Source organism: Porites lutea, chromosome 11 (assembly GCF_958299795.1).
Source record: "Porites lutea chromosome 11, jaPorLute2.1, whole genome shotgun sequence".
NCBI classification, from domain to species: Eukaryota; Metazoa; Cnidaria; class Anthozoa; order Scleractinia; family Poritidae; genus Porites; species Porites lutea.
The window spans coordinates 13540016-13559126 of record NC_133211.1 but is presented as its reverse complement, the minus strand read 5'-3'; the positions used below and the strand labels follow the sequence as shown (position 1 = coordinate 13559126).

At 39.7% G+C, this 19111-nt stretch overlaps 3 protein-coding genes across 3 annotated transcripts in view; 2 read left to right on the top strand and 1 right to left on the bottom strand.

The window, feature by feature from the left end:
- The window catches only part of LOC140951597 (uncharacterized), a 10402-nt gene extending 9030 nt beyond the window's left edge, over positions 1 to 1372 (top strand). The window contains exon 3 of the mRNA XM_073400883.1: positions 763 to 1372. Within this exon, the coding sequence (XP_073256984.1) occupies positions 763 to 1133 (371 nt within the window). The 3' untranslated portion in view covers positions 1134 to 1372. The remainder of the gene's footprint in view (positions 1 to 762) is intronic.
- Positions 1373 to 1428: 56 nt separating this feature from the next.
- Positions 1429 to 5101, bottom strand: LOC140951601 (ubiquitin conjugating enzyme E2 B-like). The gene is made up of 5 exons (XM_073400889.1): positions 4975 to 5101; positions 4423 to 4547; positions 3887 to 3917; positions 3251 to 3278; positions 1429 to 2483 (listed from the first exon to the last, which is right to left on the bottom strand). Exons 1-5 carry the CDS (start codon positions 5001 to 5003, stop codon positions 2238 to 2240), a joined length of 459 nt encoding a protein of 152 aa, XP_073256990.1. The 5' UTR covers positions 5004 to 5101; the 3' UTR covers positions 1429 to 2237.
- A 1203-nt stretch (positions 5102 to 6304) lies between these two features.
- Positions 6305 to 9565, top strand: LOC140951939 (uncharacterized). Its single transcript, XM_073401318.1, has 4 exons — positions 6305 to 6480; positions 6701 to 7010; positions 7748 to 8119; positions 8806 to 9565. The coding sequence occupies exons 1-4, from the start codon at positions 6409 to 6411 to the stop codon at positions 9090 to 9092; spliced, it is 1041 nt and encodes a 346-aa protein (XP_073257419.1). The 5' UTR covers positions 6305 to 6408; the 3' UTR covers positions 9093 to 9565.
- Positions 9566 to 19111: the final 9546 nt, after the last annotated feature.

Here is a 19111-nt window from a genome sequence, read left to right as displayed (position 1 = left end):
TTCATTCATTCATCCATTCATTCATTCTTTAAAAGAAAGACTGGCTGAATTACTGAATGACCAGCAGGCTATCTGTATAAATGACCGGCTGGTATGCCACATACTGACTGCAGTTGGCTGACTGATTGACTGACTGACTGACTGACTGACTGACAACTGACTCACTGACTGACTGACTGATCGACTAACTGAATGACTGACTGATTGGTTGGCAGGCTGACTGACTGACTGACTGACTGACTGACTGACTGGCTGGCTGGCTGGCATGCTAACTGACTGGCTGAACGACTGTCTGACTGACTGAATGCTGCACTGACTGACTGACTGAATGGCATCTGAACTGCATCCTTACTGACTGACTAACACAACCTGCTTGTGCTTTGCTGGTGGACTATTATTCATTTTGGCGCAGATTTTATAACAATTAACATACCTTAAAATTCCGAAAATAAGCCCCTCCATGTATTAGCCCCTCCAAATATAAGCCCCCCAAACTCGTAACGCAAAAACCCTCCGTTAAATCGCCCCTCCAAATATAAGCCCCGCACAAAGTAATAAAGAAAAGCAAAAACTTTAAATTTCCTTGAAACTATAAAGCTAGCCCAATCGATTTTGAAACGCAAATTTCCCTCCATAGATAAGCCCTTCCAAATATAAGCCTCTCAAAGAGGGCCTTTGAAGAATGGAAGCCCCGGGGCTTATTTTCGGAATTTTGCCGTAATGAAATAGAAAAGTAATGACTTTTCTTTCTTCTCTTTGAAGAAATTTTGGTGAGCAAATGGTCGCAAAACCAGTTCACTTTGGGATCCTGGACAGACCCAGTAATCGGTACTGACGCATCCGTCTTCGCGAACATGGCAGGTCGAGTAAAAAAATTATTTTTCGCTGGTGAGGGCACACATGGAGAATGGTACAGCTTCATGCAGGGAGCGTACTTGAGTGGACGTGATAAAGCCAAGGAAATAGCGGCGTGTATCAACGGAGGGAAGTGTGAGCCATACCAACCTTCCACAGGACTACCAGTGATAGTTAAAACACAGGACTGCCATGTGAAGAGCAAAGCATCTCATATGCAAGTGTTGCCTGTAGTCAGTCTTCTGTTTTGGTTCATGTTTGTCATTGGTAGTTCTTAGTTCGATAATTAGTGTCTCAGCAGTATAACGTTTTAGTAGTTGATTCGATAAAAAAAACTATGTTCACTTTCTGTTATCGACATAGTACAAGACACAAAGGGAAGTAGTTCTAGTGTATAACAACTCTGTCTACCGTTTGTCTCCTGATGGTCACTGATTTTGATGTTGCTCGCAACGTTTCAACTAATTCAACCGCCAACAGTTGACCTTTACTAAGGGATAATACCAAATGGCTATTGTTGATTGATGCAATTCCAAAATCGTAGTTGTTAATGATTTGAGAATTTATTCATGAGCTGAATTTAAATATAATTTTCGTCACCAAACGGAGGTGGATGGTGATGGAGGATTGATTGATTGAGTGATTCAGCTCGTAGGGACCGGACAAGCGAGGATGAAAGTCCTTTTATACTGTCTTGGCTAGAGATATATCTATCACACTACTATGGCAGTTCTATAGGCTGCCTCTCTCAGTTAGCTAGCCCCAGCTCAACACTTGACAGAGAGAACTGAAAAGTTGGTAATTTGTAATTATTATTTCCCATTAAATCAAACTAACTACAAAAATAAGCGAGTTGTATATAAGCACAGATGTGTTTACTCCCACATCTGATTACTGCTTTTTTGATTGTCGTTACAACTGTTTATCTTTAGTACTCTCTTTTCTGTAAATTGTAGTTTCCTAAGTCGATCAGCACCATGAGTTAACGAATAACGCCGTTTGTTTACGTTATCTCAACAACACATCGGGCCCATTGAAAGCGCAAAATGCAACCTAAGCTTGCATATACAAATTATTTCCAACAAACAAAAACACTAACGTTAACAAAAGCTTCTCTGACTGGTTTCCATTGCAGCAGTTACATTGAAACCAAATATTTTCCTAGTAAAATTACATTACTGATTCAATAGAAAACCCTGGAGCAACTAAGTCGATTAAATAAATTAGTAATTACTGGAATTAATTATTTCTAACAGACAACAGTTTTCTTAGGATAAGTAAACCAAATGACACAATTGATGGCAGATGCATCCGAAAATCCAAAGAGTAGCGTACCGCGGTAGCAACAGTTTTATACAGTTGCTAAAAATTTCCTTTTCTCATCAAAACCTCTTTGCGCTTCTTCGGGCCTTATTGTCATAAAACGCCCTGTTGTTATTAAACGCCTGTAGTAACGTCTGGTCAGCGGAGTTCTCCGGCTCGGGCTTGATGAGCAGAGAGAAGACAGCACTCAACACATCTCGAACGCAACGAGTTGGTAACCAGTTTTCTTCGGATAAGAAGCCCAGGCACACGTGACCAGTTGAAGGGCTTACGTTCAAGTGGTATATCGGAGACAGAAAACGAACCTACAGTGAAATCAAATACAACAAATTCTCTCCCTGGAAGACTGACTAGGTTAGAGATACTCGGGCAGAACAAAACGGGTCTAAGGGTGGATTCCACTGTAGTGTAACGTTTACGTTCACCAGCAGGTAAATTTTACGCGCGTAAATGAAATAGAGGCAATGTAGACATGATCGCCACGCGTAAACGTTAAAGTTGAACCTCGCTCAACTTTTATGTCTACGCGCTACCTTTCATACGTTGCCTCTGTTTTGTTTACGCACGTAAAAATACTCGACCGTGGAAATCCACTCTCAGGAAAAAGAAAGAATTTTGCTTTGCAAGCGTAACTCAAAAATGATTTTATCCATAGCCTTTTTGTAGTCGTACATACCCTCCCATCCCCCACCTGTAAAGTGTAAATAGGTGCGGAACCATGATTCTTCCCTTTACTTTCGCCAGGGAGGTAGCACTCAACAGAGCTAACCCTGCAGGTACTGAGGCAAGTATTTTTACTTTTGCAACTTGCTAAAATGATCTAGAGGTTACATCAACCAAATTTTATCCCTCGCAATATTTCAAAGAGAATTAAAAAGCCTTTCAAATCTATTGGTAATATTTCCGATATAAAGGGGTAACTGATAGCACGCCTAGACACGCACTGCGTGAATAAAAGAGAGGTAACCTCTTCGATTGGCACACTCTCCACTCGCACCAACTGAGGTGCTGTTGCAAATCTGAACGTAACAGTTATATCGTGATAGTTGCCCGGTTACTAGATCAAGCTTACCGTAGGATGTCCCAGAGGATAGTTCTCACTGAATAGAGACATAAAGTCAAGGATACGAACGAGGAATGTGCATAACTCCACGATTAGTAAATGTTCTAGAATAGAATGATTCACGATTTCAGTTAATGTATTTTTCAGTGAGGCGTCCTAAATAATTTAGACGGTTTTTACTTGCGCATTTTCATTAGACTGGCTATGAAATTTTGCGCCATCTTTCAAAACCGAAACTAACTGAGAGTCACTGTGCCTCGTCAGCAGGCACACCTTCCTGTTTTCACGAGGCGCGCCAGATGTGTTGGGTAGGACACATTTTGAGTGCATCCCATGACACCCCGCGCGATAACGGCACCTGAAAACAGGGCAGCGCAAAGCACTTTCCCATTTGCATGTCTCCCATAGTACACCTTGTTTGCCCCCCAAAACTTTGCATAACCTTTGTTTTATATTTCTCCTAGGTAATACAGTGGTCCCAAGAGGGATAAAAGACAATGCTTATCCAAAAGTTTGGGGGGCAAACAAGGTGTATTATGGGAGATGTAAAAATAGCGAATTCCGATTCTGATTAGCTCAATTATTTTAGGCGCCTTTTGTAGCTAGCAACAGTGTGAAAATAACTGACAGTTTGCCAAAGGATACGGTAAATACACTTGAACTTTGAATCGCCCTCCTGGAAATAAAATACAGCGACATTACAGTGCATCGAGTACACTTTATATGTTTTCTATGTTCTATGCTATTTATCAGTTGACTGGCTAAAAATGTCATTACCAAACTACCAGATAACTGTGACTCATAGTGTCATTAAAAACATAAAAATTTTTCTCTGCCTATCCTTCAGTTGAACTAAATCAAACAATCTGACTGGCTGTGTGAAGGAATATACCACGGCAAATTACAATGCTTAAATGGAGCGTTTTCACGCACGTGACCAGTATCTATGCAAATTTATTGAAACAAAAGGAAGCGTTTACATAAGAAAAGAGTTCAACTCCCACAGGATTTGTTTGGTACTCCAACATGGCCGCCGTTTTTTTGTTTTGGAACACCAATATGGCCGCCGTGACGTCATGTGAAAACGCTCTATAGATAATTTGTAACTTATGAAAAACAGAAGAGCTGCATAACTTCTGGAGCTCAATGCTTCGACTTTGCACCTGTACAAGGATTTATACCTTTGTATAGAGACTCTTCAGGCCCCGGTACCATAGCTTCCCATAACTGAAGGCTGTCAGAAGGAATGCTCACTTCAATGCCATGAGGCTTAAGGGACTGTAGCTGCTTTAGCTCCTTCTGTACTCTATAGTATTTGACAAAAATAAGAGCCTTAACTTGTACAGCAGTGTATGTCGCGTATTTGCAAGAAAGTAGATGGTTTGGCTTACTTCTTTAACCGGTTAAAATCAACTGCCTAACCGAAATATGATAAATATCTGGCAATAATCCATCCCAGCAATAATATACTGTGCCTACACCTCGATACAGCATTAACCTGCGTTAATAGAGATATAAGGAGGGCATGATCGCAGGCTATTATAAAAACATTTGAAGAGCGACTCGAAGCGGGTCTGTTTCAATTTATAGTACTAAAAATTGATGAGCCTTCTATATAATCTGCTCACTCTTAAAAGAGCGAGCAGACTATATTACTGAAGTATCGAAACTTGATTGCGTCTTTAAAGTGGGTGGTTATATGTTTTGTAGTCTACTGGGGCTTACTTTCTTACCTGGAAATAAATTCCCTTTGTAAGCTCATTGCATCTGCCCGAAAATAAAGAGTGTGTTTTGCGTTGGTTGCTTTTTCCAGTCCGCCTACTTTGTACTATATTATGCACGTTTGACTTGCCTGATTTCATTTTCAATTTCTGGGAAACTCTCAAGGGGAATCCCCGCCGACGTTTAAATTATTCTCCAAAACGATAAGCCCCGACCCGATCTTGTAACGCTATAAAGGTAAAATTGTCAAAAAGGAAATTTGGCCCAGTATTGTTGGAATGTTTATTAGGTCATATTGGTAGACTTTTTTCTCTAAGAGGCAAGCGAGGCCCGACTCACACGGGCTGCTAACAGGCATAAACAAAACATATAAACATACTTCCTCAATAAAAATGACGTCAGAGGGTTTCCGTAAAAGAAGAGTGGTTGGTCACTCGGTGGTAAGGACACGAAATTTAAAACTATTCAAACATTCAAACAAAGGTTTTCTGCAAGACTTTCAGCACCCAAAGTTGAAGAAATACCTGAAACAGGCGAAGACACTGAAGACGAAAGACTGAGTAAGGACTTCACGTGATACATCTTCAAAGTTTCTGCAGCTATTTTCCAAAAACGCTTGAACTAATCCTGATACCGCTGTCTTGAGACCCTAATAATTTTAATATTATTATTAAAAGTATTTCGATATCTTGTTTGTTAGTTTTCATTTTGGCGTGAAGTCGGGGAAAAAAACCTTTCTTTGTTTGACAAAGGGAAAAAACCCTCAGGTCACTTCCGGCGCAAGTTTCCGAGAAAAGCGAGTGCACTTTCTTATTTGTTCACCTTTAATTCCCATATTATCTTTTAAACCTGAAAGTTGCTCCCTATCCAGTAGCAAATAAAAGATGGATTGTTAAAGGCAGTGACTTTGAGTAGCTTTTCTTTTCGTTTAATCAACGATGACTCAGTGCTGTCTAGGGGAATCCCCTAGTTATTTGAAGAGAGGGCTATTTATACGAGAAATATAAATGGGTCTGCTGTGTAAAAAACAAATATCATTGAAATAAACAGGCAAATTCCAAAAGCCGTAGAGATTCTGAGTACAAATGATGATCTAGTCAAGATCGTTTCGGCTGATTTTATTCCATTTAAGATCATGTCAACCCATCTACTCTCTACTTTCCTGGGAATACCGTACAACACAAATACGTCTGGGTGGGAAATTTCCCGACTTGATGACGTCATCGGATCAATAAAAGGTCTTAATGTCCCAAAACAACTTCACAAAGAAAATTGGCGTTTAAAGGTTTTGCAGTCCCTATTCTGTATTTTATTCATTCTGTCTAGCAGCGCCCGGAAATGTGAGTCCTTACCGTACTTTTTTTCCTTGAGCCTAGCTTTATTTCATTTCACTGGAAACAGCACTTTTTGCTTGTCTTTCTACACTTCTTATAACAGATAGATCGATGGCACCAAAACAGATTCAAATATTCGTGAAAGGTTTGCAAGGCAAGACAACCCCCATCGATATTCATGAGGTGAGTACTAAAAATTTCTTCTGAATTTATAACGAAACGCGGCGGCATCCATTCAGAACGCAGCAATCGTTACATTTAACAACGAAGGAACTATGACTGTTATGTCAAAAACATTTTATGGCATTAAATATTCTTAGAAGTCTAGTCAAACCGGACATATCATTATTCAGGAATAAACTCGCCTTAACAGGTCTTAATGATAAATTTTTCATCTCTTTAGGATGCCACAGTAAAGGAATTTTTTTCAAAGCTATCGAAAACGACCGGCATTCCAGAAGAGGAGCAACGTGTCATCTATGCAGGAAGACAACTGCAGAGTGAGAAGGAGGGTAAACGCCAGCGCCTGAAGGACTACGGCTTGCAACATGGCTCCACAGTTTTCCTAGTCCTTCGTCTGAAGGGGGGATCAGATGTTCCCCCTCCGAAAGAACTGGATGACGCCGTAGAGCTGAGCGATGCCCCGGACATGATCACTTGGGATGACGATCCGGAAAACAAAAGAGCCAAGATGCCATGTGGACATGCAATAAGTAAGAAACTTTTGTCACTTGAGACATTGTTTCAGTTCAGTCCTTCTCTTAGGCTCGATTTTCGCCGCTCTCTCGGTGCTTCCCGTGTTCGTTTCTCGAACAGCGGCTGGTAATCGAGTCTATCCTTCCTAAAAACAATTTTTTTATGGAATGCAAGCCAGGGACTTGGTTAAAAAAAGAAAAGAATGATAATAGTAATCAGGGTAATAATCTGATAATAATAATAATAATAATAATAATAATGATAATAATACTGATGATGATGGTGATGACGATGATGATGATGATGATGATGATGATGATGATGATGATAAGAATAATGATAAGAAGAAGAATCTTCAATCACATGATCTGTTTAAAAAATATTTACATAATTTATTTAAAACGTAAGAAGGTTTTACATTGCTGGAATATGACTGCGAAAGGAAATATAAATAGCTATGGAAAATGCGTATGTCCAGACACTTTTGTCAGGCTGATTATATTATCTAACAAAGTAAGACGGTACTGACCTTCATTCAATAGCCCGAGAAGACAGCCGACATTTCGCTACCACTAGCTAAGTTAATTTCAAGTTATCCTGTGTGAGCGCAGGTGTCTGAGTGGACAGTAAAAAGCCAAAAGATAATATTTTTCGTTAAAGTGGTTTTGAATCGCTGGAAGACAAGACAATTTAACTGTAAATTTCCAAGTTGAGTGAAACCAAGTATATCAGGTTCTATTTGTTTTCTTTTCAGCTCCTGAATCTCTGACAATTTATTGCCGCAGCCTATTGGACGCGGGTCGGTCGCGGTTTTTTTGTCCCTACATCAGCCAGGACCAGCCGCCGGTCTATTGTGGTGTGGAATGGGACTACATAGATGTCAGACGATTGGCTGTTTTGACAGATAATGAAATTAAGGAGTTTGAGAGGAAGATTTCCAAAAATTACCTGATAAAGGCTATGGGAATTCAAGAATGCCCTAAATGCAATTCAATGGTAGAAAGAAGCAACAAAAAGCATATCAGAGTGGTTTGTCCAATGTGCAGTAAGATTAGCAAGACGCCTTACGAGTTCTGCTGGCATTGTCTTCGAGAGTGGGCCAATGACTCTAGCACGGAAAAGTGTGGTGGGGATTATCTCTCTGATAATATTGTATTAAAACAAGAGCCATAATCCTATTATGGCTCTTGATTAATAATGTTCGCAAAGAGCCGGCTCTTGTATTCGCCAAATAGTAATATACAGGGTTTAAATGTGAAAAAAAAAATAAAAACACAAATACAAAAACAAACCTTAAATAGTTAAAACAGTAAGATGTCAAAAATTTTACATCCAAATTCAAGGTTCTCAAATCTTTGTCTAAAGTATTCCGGTAAATATTTGTAAACGTAATAACACGTTATTTGCTTTCCCCAACGTTTGTTTTTACTACGTGAACCGTATCTATGTAAAAAAGTCATGTTTCCTATCACTAGCTTCTAATCAGCGTGAAGTTTGTTCCTTTCTCGTGTTTATAAACATGCAGTTCTAAATTCAACCAACCGAGCTGATTAACTGAGCTGATCATTGGTGGAAGACTGTAAAGTTCTATCTAGAAAACCTTTCCCAGCCTTTGCAGCACCTGAAGGGTGTTCATTAAAAAGACGTAATCCAGAATGGGGTAACAAGAGCCTCACCCTCGAAGTAACGTGATAGATCTTTCATAATTCTTATATGCAACTTCTCGACTAACGGCAAGTTTAGCTTCGTTCTCATTGCTTTGAACTTTAAAAATAGATATTCTTCTTCTTTTCTTTTCCGTCTATTTTTAAGGAAACGAGGACTGTTCAGGCGTAGACAAACGCCTCAGGATTCTGCGCAACTGTCAAAGGAAGGCTATCGTGGGAGTGGTGGGCTGCCCCTCTCTCCGCGCATGCCTAGCTTGTGGCATGCTTATCGAGCACATTGAAGCGTGCAAGCACATGCGCTGTCGATGTGGCAAGGAATTCTGCTTTATTTGTTTGAAGCCGAAACAAGGGACATCTTGGCCGTGTGGCAACTACAACGAAGCATGCACCGTGGCACCAGTGCAGACCAAGATCCCTGGAGAGGATAATTAACGTCAACAATCCTCAGATGTTCAGTGTCAGACCTCAAACCTGGAAACCATCACCTTTACATTACTTGATGCGAACTCTAGAGGCCTTTTGAGACTGAAAATTCCTGTCATTTAACCAATATAGTCACGTCTTAGTATAGAGGTATAATATATACGGGATTGTTCGTGAAGTCAGAAAGTGCTTACATATATTGCGTACAAAAGAATAGTCCGGTCAGCCGTTCATTTAGTGTAAATAGCAATTGCTTTGTCGTCAGTTAATGACTTTTCAGTGCATTGATTTACTTAGGGTTTATAGATTGTTTTAGATTTTTAAAAGGAAGCTTATCGAGGCTGTCGCCATTTTCTATCATCATTTTTGTTGTTGTTATTCTTTTTTTTCAGTTCTAAGTCATATGTAAAGACTGAAGGAAATTTCAATTAAAACTTACAGCAGGTTTCCAGGAGATTAGATATCTGATTACCTGAACAGCACTTAGTGGAAATCTTCGTCTTTCCAAATGTCTCCTTTTAATGCTTTTATTTTCAACAAAAGCTCATTATCAAGAGGGAAACACTAACACTACTGCCCCCGGATACCCAGGGGAAGCTATTATCACGGCGAAAACAACCACGTTCCCACGTCCCCCCTAGAGTCTTTCTTTCCCGAGATTCGGAAAGACCGCTATTTAATACCAAAAAGAAAAAGAAATCTTTCATTTTACGTAAATAAGTGAAACATAGTTTCCATGAGTCTCTCACGCCCCTTGTTCCCCGAAGAAGAAGAAGGGATCTAGAACCCACTACATTGGAAACTTTCAAAAACAAAAGATTGGTATAAGCTAGTTAAAACTGTCGGGATCACGGCTTTGAGGGAAACTCGAAATGACAGGATTGAAGAACCGTAATGAAAATCCTCGAATCGATGCTGAGCGTTTATTTACGATGATGTCGACGACATCTGGGCGCACTGGTATAAATTATTCACTGAAGTAATTGATCGTCACGCACCGCTTAAGAGGAAACTGGTACGCGGTAACACTGTGTCATGGATGACACCAAAAATTATTCAGGCTATAAACACTAGAAATCGTCTACACAGAAAGTTTACTAAGAACAAAACGTCTGAAAATTGGGAGGCCTATAGGAAACAACGGAACTTTGTCACTTCTTTAAAACGCTCTTCCCTCAAGTCATACTGCATTAATGTATCCACAAACTCCGAACACCCTGGGGAATTTTGGAAGAAATTTCACTGTTTGCTTCCCAGCAAGGACAGAGGTAACAGCCATATTCAACTGATTGAAGATGGGCGCCTCATTACTGACAGTATTGATGTCGCCAATCTTCTAAACGATTATTTCATTCATGCAGTACCCAGGCCTACCCACATGTCTAACCTACAGCCAGAAGAGTTTAAGACCCATTCCAGTGTTATAGCCATTGAACAGAAATTTAAAGGACAAATGAGCTTCTCATTTACTCCTGTTCGGGATTCCTACATCAAGAGGATACTTTCCAGTATCAAAATTAATAAAGCCACCGGTGCTGACGGAATCTCTCCACGCCTATTGAAACTTGCTGAACCAGCAATTCTCAGTTCTCTCACAAAATTTATCAATCGATGCATCACTGGTAGTTCCTGGCCTACAAAAAAACTTCCACTATTTCTCCGATCTATAAAAAAAGATAGCGAGACTCTAAAATCTAATTACCGTCCTGTATCTGTGTTATCGGCTGTTTCAAAGATAGCTGAAAGAGTAATCTTTGATCAGCTATACGAGTTTTGCCTTCATTTCCTGAAAGGACATTCATGCACAACAGCCCTCCTCAAAACATGCGAAGATACTAGAGCAAATTTAGACTCTAGCGAGCACTCTGCAGCAATTACCATAGACCTCTCCAAAGCATTTGACTCTATTAACCATAATTTGCTTCTTGCAAAGCTGTCAGCGTACAGTGTAACTGAAGACGCCCAACAACTTCTACGTTCTTACTTGACTGACCGAAAGCAACATGTCAAGATAGACGGTAACCTGTCAGACTGGCAAATTATGAAGTGTGGAGTTCCTCAAGGTTCGATCCTGGGCCCCCTTCTCTTCAATATATACATGAATGATGCGAATTTTTCAGATATTTCGTGCTCCTTAAGATTCTATGCCGATGACACCACGGGGTACTCTTCAAGCCCTTGTCCATCCACCTTGCAAATAAATCTACAAAACAACCTTGATCTACTCGTTTCCTGGTTTTGTAAAAACTTCCTGGCGATTAACCATAGTAAATCTCAATCCATCGTCTTCAATAGAGCAACTCTACCAACGCCCTTTGTTATTGACAGCAATGAACTGGATTACTTTCCACAGATCAAGCTCCTTGGTGTAATTGTCGACAATTCACTCTCTTTTAAAACACATATTAAAGAAATTTGCCGGAAAGTGAACACAAAAGTTTCAATTCTTCGTCGCATTCGTAAAATTATACCCTCAGATATTGTGATTAAACTGTACAAAGCATTTATTCTGCCTCACTTTGAATACGCATCACCATTGTTCATAGGTCTAAGTAAAGGTTTGTCTGCAAAACTGGAGTCAACCAACGCATTTGCCCTTAGGACTCTTCTTAACTACTCTAAATCGACTGCTTATGAAGAGCTACTTAAAACTGTACATATCAAAAGCTTGGAACATCGACGCATAGAACAAGCACTGATACTCGTATACAATAGCATTTATAACCAGGCACCGAACTACATTCGGGAAAAGTTTTTACTGCGAAGCAATGGTTACAGCCCACGGGGCCATCTTAAGGTTGTTCTTCCAAGACCGACCTCATCTTATATGCAACATTCTTTCACGTACCAGGCTGGCAAACAATGGAACAATCTACCAGACAAAATAAGGATGTCGGAGTCCCTCTCTATTTTTAGGAAAAACTTACAAAACATACAGTTGTCTTCATCGTATGACTGCAACTGTGTATTTTGTAAATAGACAATCTGATTACCAATATTTTCTCTTTTTAAATTATTATTATTTTTTAGTTGATTTAATTTCTTAATTTCTTATTTTTATTTATCACTTGTACATGTACATTATGTAAATTATCACGTTGTAATTTTTATGGCACATTTGCATTTAAACGAGCTATCACTCATATGCGATATGTGGTTAAATAAAATTACTTACTTACTTACTTACTTACTTTTTACAGGCACGTGAACGACCGATCATCTGGACTAGCCTCCGACCAGGCCTCATACGAAGTACTTCCTGGGAACCTCTTTCGGGTCTTTTCCTTCGTCACGAAAAGGATACTGAGCGGAGACTAGCGTTTAGCCCGGAAAAAAAGAGGAGGAAAGAAACTTCTTTAAAAAGCAGCAGGGTTTGTGTTTTCTTAATTATTACCATGGAAACGCCTCTATTCACTTCCTCGTACCCATTTCCTCCGCCTGCCCAGTCTATTACCATCATTGGATAGCGGCACCCCCTTGCCAAACTCTTTCCTCGTCGACAGCGCGATCGTGAAGTTGTTGTGCTTTTCTGGCAACGTTTCGTTCTTAGACGTTCCAGGAGCATTTGTTATCCATAAAGAGGTTTAAAGTGGTGTTACTGTCGTTTGAAACAAGCCCGCTGATACAGTAATACACTACACAGCAGCCCGGGCAGCCTCTCCAGTGCTCAAAGATGGCGGTGACTTGGTGAGGTGCATGACTGATAATTTTTTAGACACAGTAGAAAGCAAAGCAATATACTGTGGCGGCAGTGAAAACGCATATAAACATTAGGTTTGTACGGAGGGGAATACTGGACAAATGTCCGAGCACTTAAGCCTTTTGATGGCTAAACTTCAGAATACCTGACCACTTAATGGATTTCATTGAATAACAAAAGAAACTATGTATAACTATATTTCTGGAGTTGCAAAAAGTTGAACCTCCATGAAGCCGGCCACCCTCTATTAAGCGTCGACAGTAATCATGTAGTAAGCAGTAGTTTGCATTTATTGTAAATTAAACCTTTATTAAACGGCCGTGGCCACATTTTGCCAACCCAACGAGAGTTCTTCCATATTGTTGTCACCTCCATTACTCTAAGTGGCATGAGGGAAAGTACCGTCCAAGATGGAAGATGACAACTGATTGTGGAGCAGTAATGCCCGCTCCAGTCACTTGTTTGTACTCCAGTACCCCAAGGGCTGCCCCATAATGGACGTTCAATTGTGAGTTCTACTTCCTGTTACAGACCGGTCATCTTTTTCCCCAGTTTATGTTTAGAAATGGTTATCTGCAAAACAGATTCTTTAGAGCATTCCTTCAATGACTCTTTGATATGCCATTGTTTCTGAGCACATTGATTAATTATCATCAAATTCATTTGTTTTTCTCCTTAGAGACACTTTTACTATGGAACTTCATCAGCCATGTCAAAACCGGTACTAGACAATAAAGCTAGTAGTTCAAAAAGCAACAATGGCAACCCTCCTGAGCTTAGAATTAACTGTTTATCCATGCGTGATGTCAAGGCAAAAACAAAGGACCCAAAAGATGCAAATCTGCCTGTTGATGTGTTATTATTGACAGTCAAGAACTATGAGTTCTTAGCTTGTTACAATGAGCTACAGGATCCATACAAGTGCTGGTTTGACTGTCTTGGTTATGTTTACTTTTCGCATGTAGATCAGAGTCAAGAGGAGAAAGTGAAAGTCGCATTACTGCGTTGCTATAAAAATGGCATTGGTCCCGGTGGTTCTCTGATATCTGTGAAGAATGCGGCTTCCAAACTAAGACCCAAGGCGGTTATTTCTGTTGGAGCATGCACTGGCCTTAACCCTAACAAAACCAAGTTAGGAGATGTCATTGTTTCAGCTAAGTTAACAACATATCAAGGGCAGTCAACTGGCCAGGGTTGAGAAGTTGTGTGAGCAGACGTTTTCTTGATATCATCAAATATTCCAGTTGTGGATGGGAGGCACCTCTGAAGGACCCAGCAGCACAAGAGATCCAAGTACATTGTGATGGTGAGTTTTTAAGTGGCCCAGAGGAGGTCAGTGCTGAATGGAGACGTCAACAACTTGCTGAACTGCATCCTGATGCAGTGGCTGTTGAAACGGAAGGAGAAGGTGAGTTGATGTTGTTTCCCCGGGTGATTTTTCTCCATTCCTCCTCTCCTTTTATATTTCTTGCTGTTATTTATTTTCAGTCGTATCAAAGCCTTTTATTTTGAAATTACACTTGTGAATGTTTTTTGGAGTAAAAGGGTACAGATTTTCCAGGTTTTGGGGCTATTGTTCACTTTTCACACTTTGCAACAAAGGCTACATATTCTTGGTGCAGCAAGATTATTCTGCTTTCTGTTCAATCAAAACAATCAATCAAATGGTATCTAGGCAAAGGTAAAAACCCCCTTGCTAAACAACATAACAGAAGACACGATGATTTGTGGTCACAACAGGACTTGATGACATCAGGGAAATTATTTTTCAACCACTTATTTGTAATTTAATATTTGTTTTTTCTTTCTTTCTCAAACATGAGTGTTGTCACTTGTGATTATCAAATAATTAAAATTTCTTTGAACAAGTAATGATTTGTCTGGTCAGTACCCAATCTGACTGGACATTGTCCATTGACCAGCTGTTATTTGAGCCCTGACTTTAAAAGCTTGAGCATTTACAACATTGGCCTTAACCAAATATATTGAAAAAAGGATACCACACCTGTATTATATAAAGATGAAAATTTGTTCTGATCTATGTTTCATTGTCATGGGAGTTGCCATGACAACGCAATGACACCATTGTATTTTGTACTTGCCTTTGTATTTCTCGGCACCAGGAGTTTTTTTCATGAAACAAAGTTTTAAGGGTCATAAAAACAGTCAATAAACGTAATATGGACATAATTAGCTAATATCTTAAATTATCAAAAGTCTGGAAATGCATGTTGATCTCATAGTGGTTTGATTCCATTTGAAACTGTGTATGAAAAAAGATGGGGATTGCTTCAGCCAATAATTGGCCATTTATTGAGAGAAAGAAGAATTTGATTAGCGTGCGTTGGATTGCTTTCTTTAACATTTTTGTATGCAATTTGTTCCACGCCTACAAATTTCATGGTAATTTAACAACTGCCTGATAAATGTTTTAAAAACTTGACAATCCCAAGAATAATTATCATAATAAATTTTCATCTTTATAAACTACACTGCGGTAACCTTTTTCCAATATCTTTGTTAATGCTGATGTAGTAAACATTCAAAGTGTGAAAGTATACTCCCTAAAAATCCACTGGAGCCACCTTAAGTGCCTTATGGCAGTTTGACTACCATACGGTTGATTGTTGCGTGGGACAACTAACCTTATCATACATACTTTCCAAATATGTGTTTTAGGTATCTTCACAGCTGCATTTGACACCCAGATTGAATGGCTCATTGTGAAAGGAATAGCTGATTATGCAGATTGTGCTCAGTTAACATCAGAGGGTTGGGTATCCTGTGCCAGTGTGACAGCTGCCTCTCTCATCACCCACATTTTGAGTGATCCTGTTGTTTTTCGTTCATGGCCTCATTATCAAGGTAGTTTTAGTCAGGAAGTTCTTTCCTTCTTATTTTATCATGGCTTGTTATCATTTTGCTCTCTGTACCAGAATGTTGATTTTGTTGTGCTAAAGGATTTCTGGTTGTTAAATGAACGATTGATAATGATATTGTGGGAGGTAGGGGTTGTGGCCTAGGGGTTAGAGTACTGGACTCCAGATCAAAAGGTCCAGGTTCAAGCCCTGGCCAGGTATTGTGTTCTTGAACAAGACACTTAAACTCTCACTGTGCCTCACTCCACCCAGGTCTATAAATGGGTGCCAGCAAAGTCAGGACTATTAGGGACTATCATCACATGGGGGGGGAGTCAAGTCAATTTTTTTCCTTTTCATGTTTCGTATTGTAATTTTAATAGTGCGGTGGTCATGCTACTGTTGTTATAGTGTAGTGTAATTAATGTGTTGTAAAATGTTTGTGGAGTCATTTATTATAACTAAAAACAAATTCCACATAAGGGAGAGAAGAAATATCTCTAGTTGCCATGGAAACTGGGGTAAGCTCTGGCCTGAAGGGATGAAGGACCATCAATGGCTCGTAAAGTGTATGCAGACTTGAGATGGAATAAAGTATTTAAGTTGCTCATTTGCTGACATGGGAAGATTAATTAAATCCATTTAGCAGCAAATGTAAGCCAAAGAGTCCTTTTAATATCTGCAGTAAATTTATGTCTATCAGATTGCTGAATGCACATTAGAGTGATTGAGCATTTAACACCATCTACCTATCAATTAATACCGTTTTTGCTTGTGATTTGTTTAGACTTGTCGGAGTTGGATTCAGCCAGCAACTCAAAGAAACCAAGACTTTCTCTGAAGGTGCATAGAGTACTATGCCTTTCCCAGAGTGCACGAGTTAGGGAGTTAGGGAGTGTGACTATTGTAACTACCGAAACAGGTAGACTGTGACTTCAGAGATACACATAACAGTTGATTCTGTTGCTAACGACTTAAGAATGGTGTGAAAGGTTTGAACCCAGGAGTCATTTCAAATGAATGACTTTAAAATGATGATGTAAATTGCGAAAATACAAATCTAAATGAAGATATGATCATCATCATAAGCGCTGCAGTGCTCTAATAACCAACTGAGCTATATACAGCTATTTCGAAGAAGGTTGTCGGATAAAGTGCACGCGACAACCCCAAAAGGTATTTTGGGTGGTTTTGAGTTCACTGTTTTTCTAACCTGAGATCAGGCCCAATTTTAGCAGTTCTCATACATTTTCTCTAACGCCTACCGCTAAAATTGGGCTCTCTTTTCGTTTCGCCATGCCCGCCGGAATGTAATTTTCAAAGTGAAACGAAAATAGAGCCTGATCTCAGGTTACTGTTTTTCAAAGAAATTTGAAAGAATGGCAAGAGAGGCCATGGACATATGTCTGCGAGTGCTAACGAAAAGCAACAAAAGTAGGTTCAACAGCTACAGTGTCAGGAACAGTGTATTGAACATATCTCATATTACCTTTCAGGATTGTCACGTGCACATTTTTTCTGACAACCTTTCTCGAAATAGCTGTATATGTAGACCCAAATAACGCAGAGGCCATGGGTTAAAATCCGGTTGAAGTCCGGAAAAATTTTTTTCAGGTTATGTGCAATTGCTTGAATTGTAATTACCACTGCAATGATCATATCTTTATTTAAATTTGTTAACGACTTTGTTTGCCGAACCAAAAAAGTGAACTCACATTCCTGAGCGTGTGGTAGGCCAAAGATAGGCCAAGTGGAATAATGGCGTTCTCTGTCAACCAAAATGCAGACATTTTTTGTGTGCAGAACGTCAGTCAATAAAAGTTCTTTCAGTTGCAACCTTCTTGCGCTATATATAGACTCTGACCACTCTGATGCGCGAACAAACGAAGCCAGCAATGAAAAAAGAATGTGACAACGTGAGTTCACCTGTTTGGTTTGACAAACAAAGCCACTTTACCTAAGTCGTTAACGTTTGGCGCCAAAATCAACTGTCACAGCTATCACTGAATTAGCGACCTACCTGTCTCGATAGTAAAGTCTAAATTGTATCCAAGGTCGTTTTCCACTACCAGTCATATTATTAATTGTTTCCCCTTTTTCCTGATGTGCTGGTGAGGTAAATTGTATGGTTTTTTTCAACTCTTAATGTTTTGGAATCATTTATGGCGATTCACCCCTATTTTACACTAAGAAGAGCTGAATGTCCTAAGTTTTTCATACAATGTAGGTATCTGGTCATGTTGCCCAAACCCTCTTGTAAGTCACTACCTGTGGCTTTGGCATCTTGCAAATTTGCTGGTACTGCAATGACTTCTTACCTAAAGTAAGTGAATTATTTGCCAACTTAGAAATAGGTTAAACGGAAAACTTGTACTTTTTATAGCAGATTCTGCCGATGCATTTTTGAAGTGGAGTCAAAATCAACTGTGCTCGCTTTACAATGGCACCCTTGGTCAGGTGATGATTACTCCATGGAACCCAGACAACACCATGGACATGGATGAGGTGTATGTACAGTTAACACTGCTGAGAGATGAAAGAAAACTTGACGAAACAATTAAAACGGAGCTTGAAGATTACAGTGAGATGTTTTCGAGCCATGGGCATCATGTCATCCCTAAAAGAATTCTAGCGTACGGACATCCGGGCGTAGGGAAGTCCACATTTTCAAAGAAGCTTGGTGTGGACTGGGCAAGAGGCGAGAAAGAAATTCTTAAGCAATTCACAGTGTTGCTTTTAATCAAGCTACGAGATGTTTGTAACACCCCAAGTGTCTGTGCCATGCTAGAACGGGCGGAACTGTTGTCTGCTGAAAACCCACTGGTTTTTAAGCAGCTGTACGATTATATTCTTCAAAATCAAGAGAAAGTGTTGCTTGTTTTGGACGGCTTTGACGAATACAGTGCTGAGAAATCGTCGCCAGTTCATCATATTTGGCGAGGCAGTTTATTGCGAGATTGCATGACCATCGTAACTACAAGGCCATCGAAACAGGACGAGCTACGAAAACCAAGTCATGTTCAGTTCGAGATCAGTGGGTTTACTAATGATCAAATTAAACAGTTTGCCGAGAAGTTCTTTTCTCACAGAAAGGACATTACAGATGAATTTATCAAATTCTTAACTGAACGCAAGCTGTGGGGTATGGCAAAGATACCGCTTCTTTGTTGATGCTTTGCCTTACTTGGAACGAGAGAGGTCCTAGTCATCAAGAACAGTCACAATCTCGCGCAGATCTTTACGAAAGATTTTTTCAGACTCTGCTGGATCATGTTGCAGCCAAAACGTCAGATCATACCTTTACAAGTCTTGATCAATACAAAGATGAGCTTACGAAACTGGGAAAAGTTGCATTTGATGCACTTTTAACGGATTGCTTTTATTTTGAGCTCAGCAAAGTGCCCTCAGACATTCGTTGTCTTGTCAAGAAATTCCTTTCTGTGGGTTTTTTCCAAGTTTCCAAGCTTTCG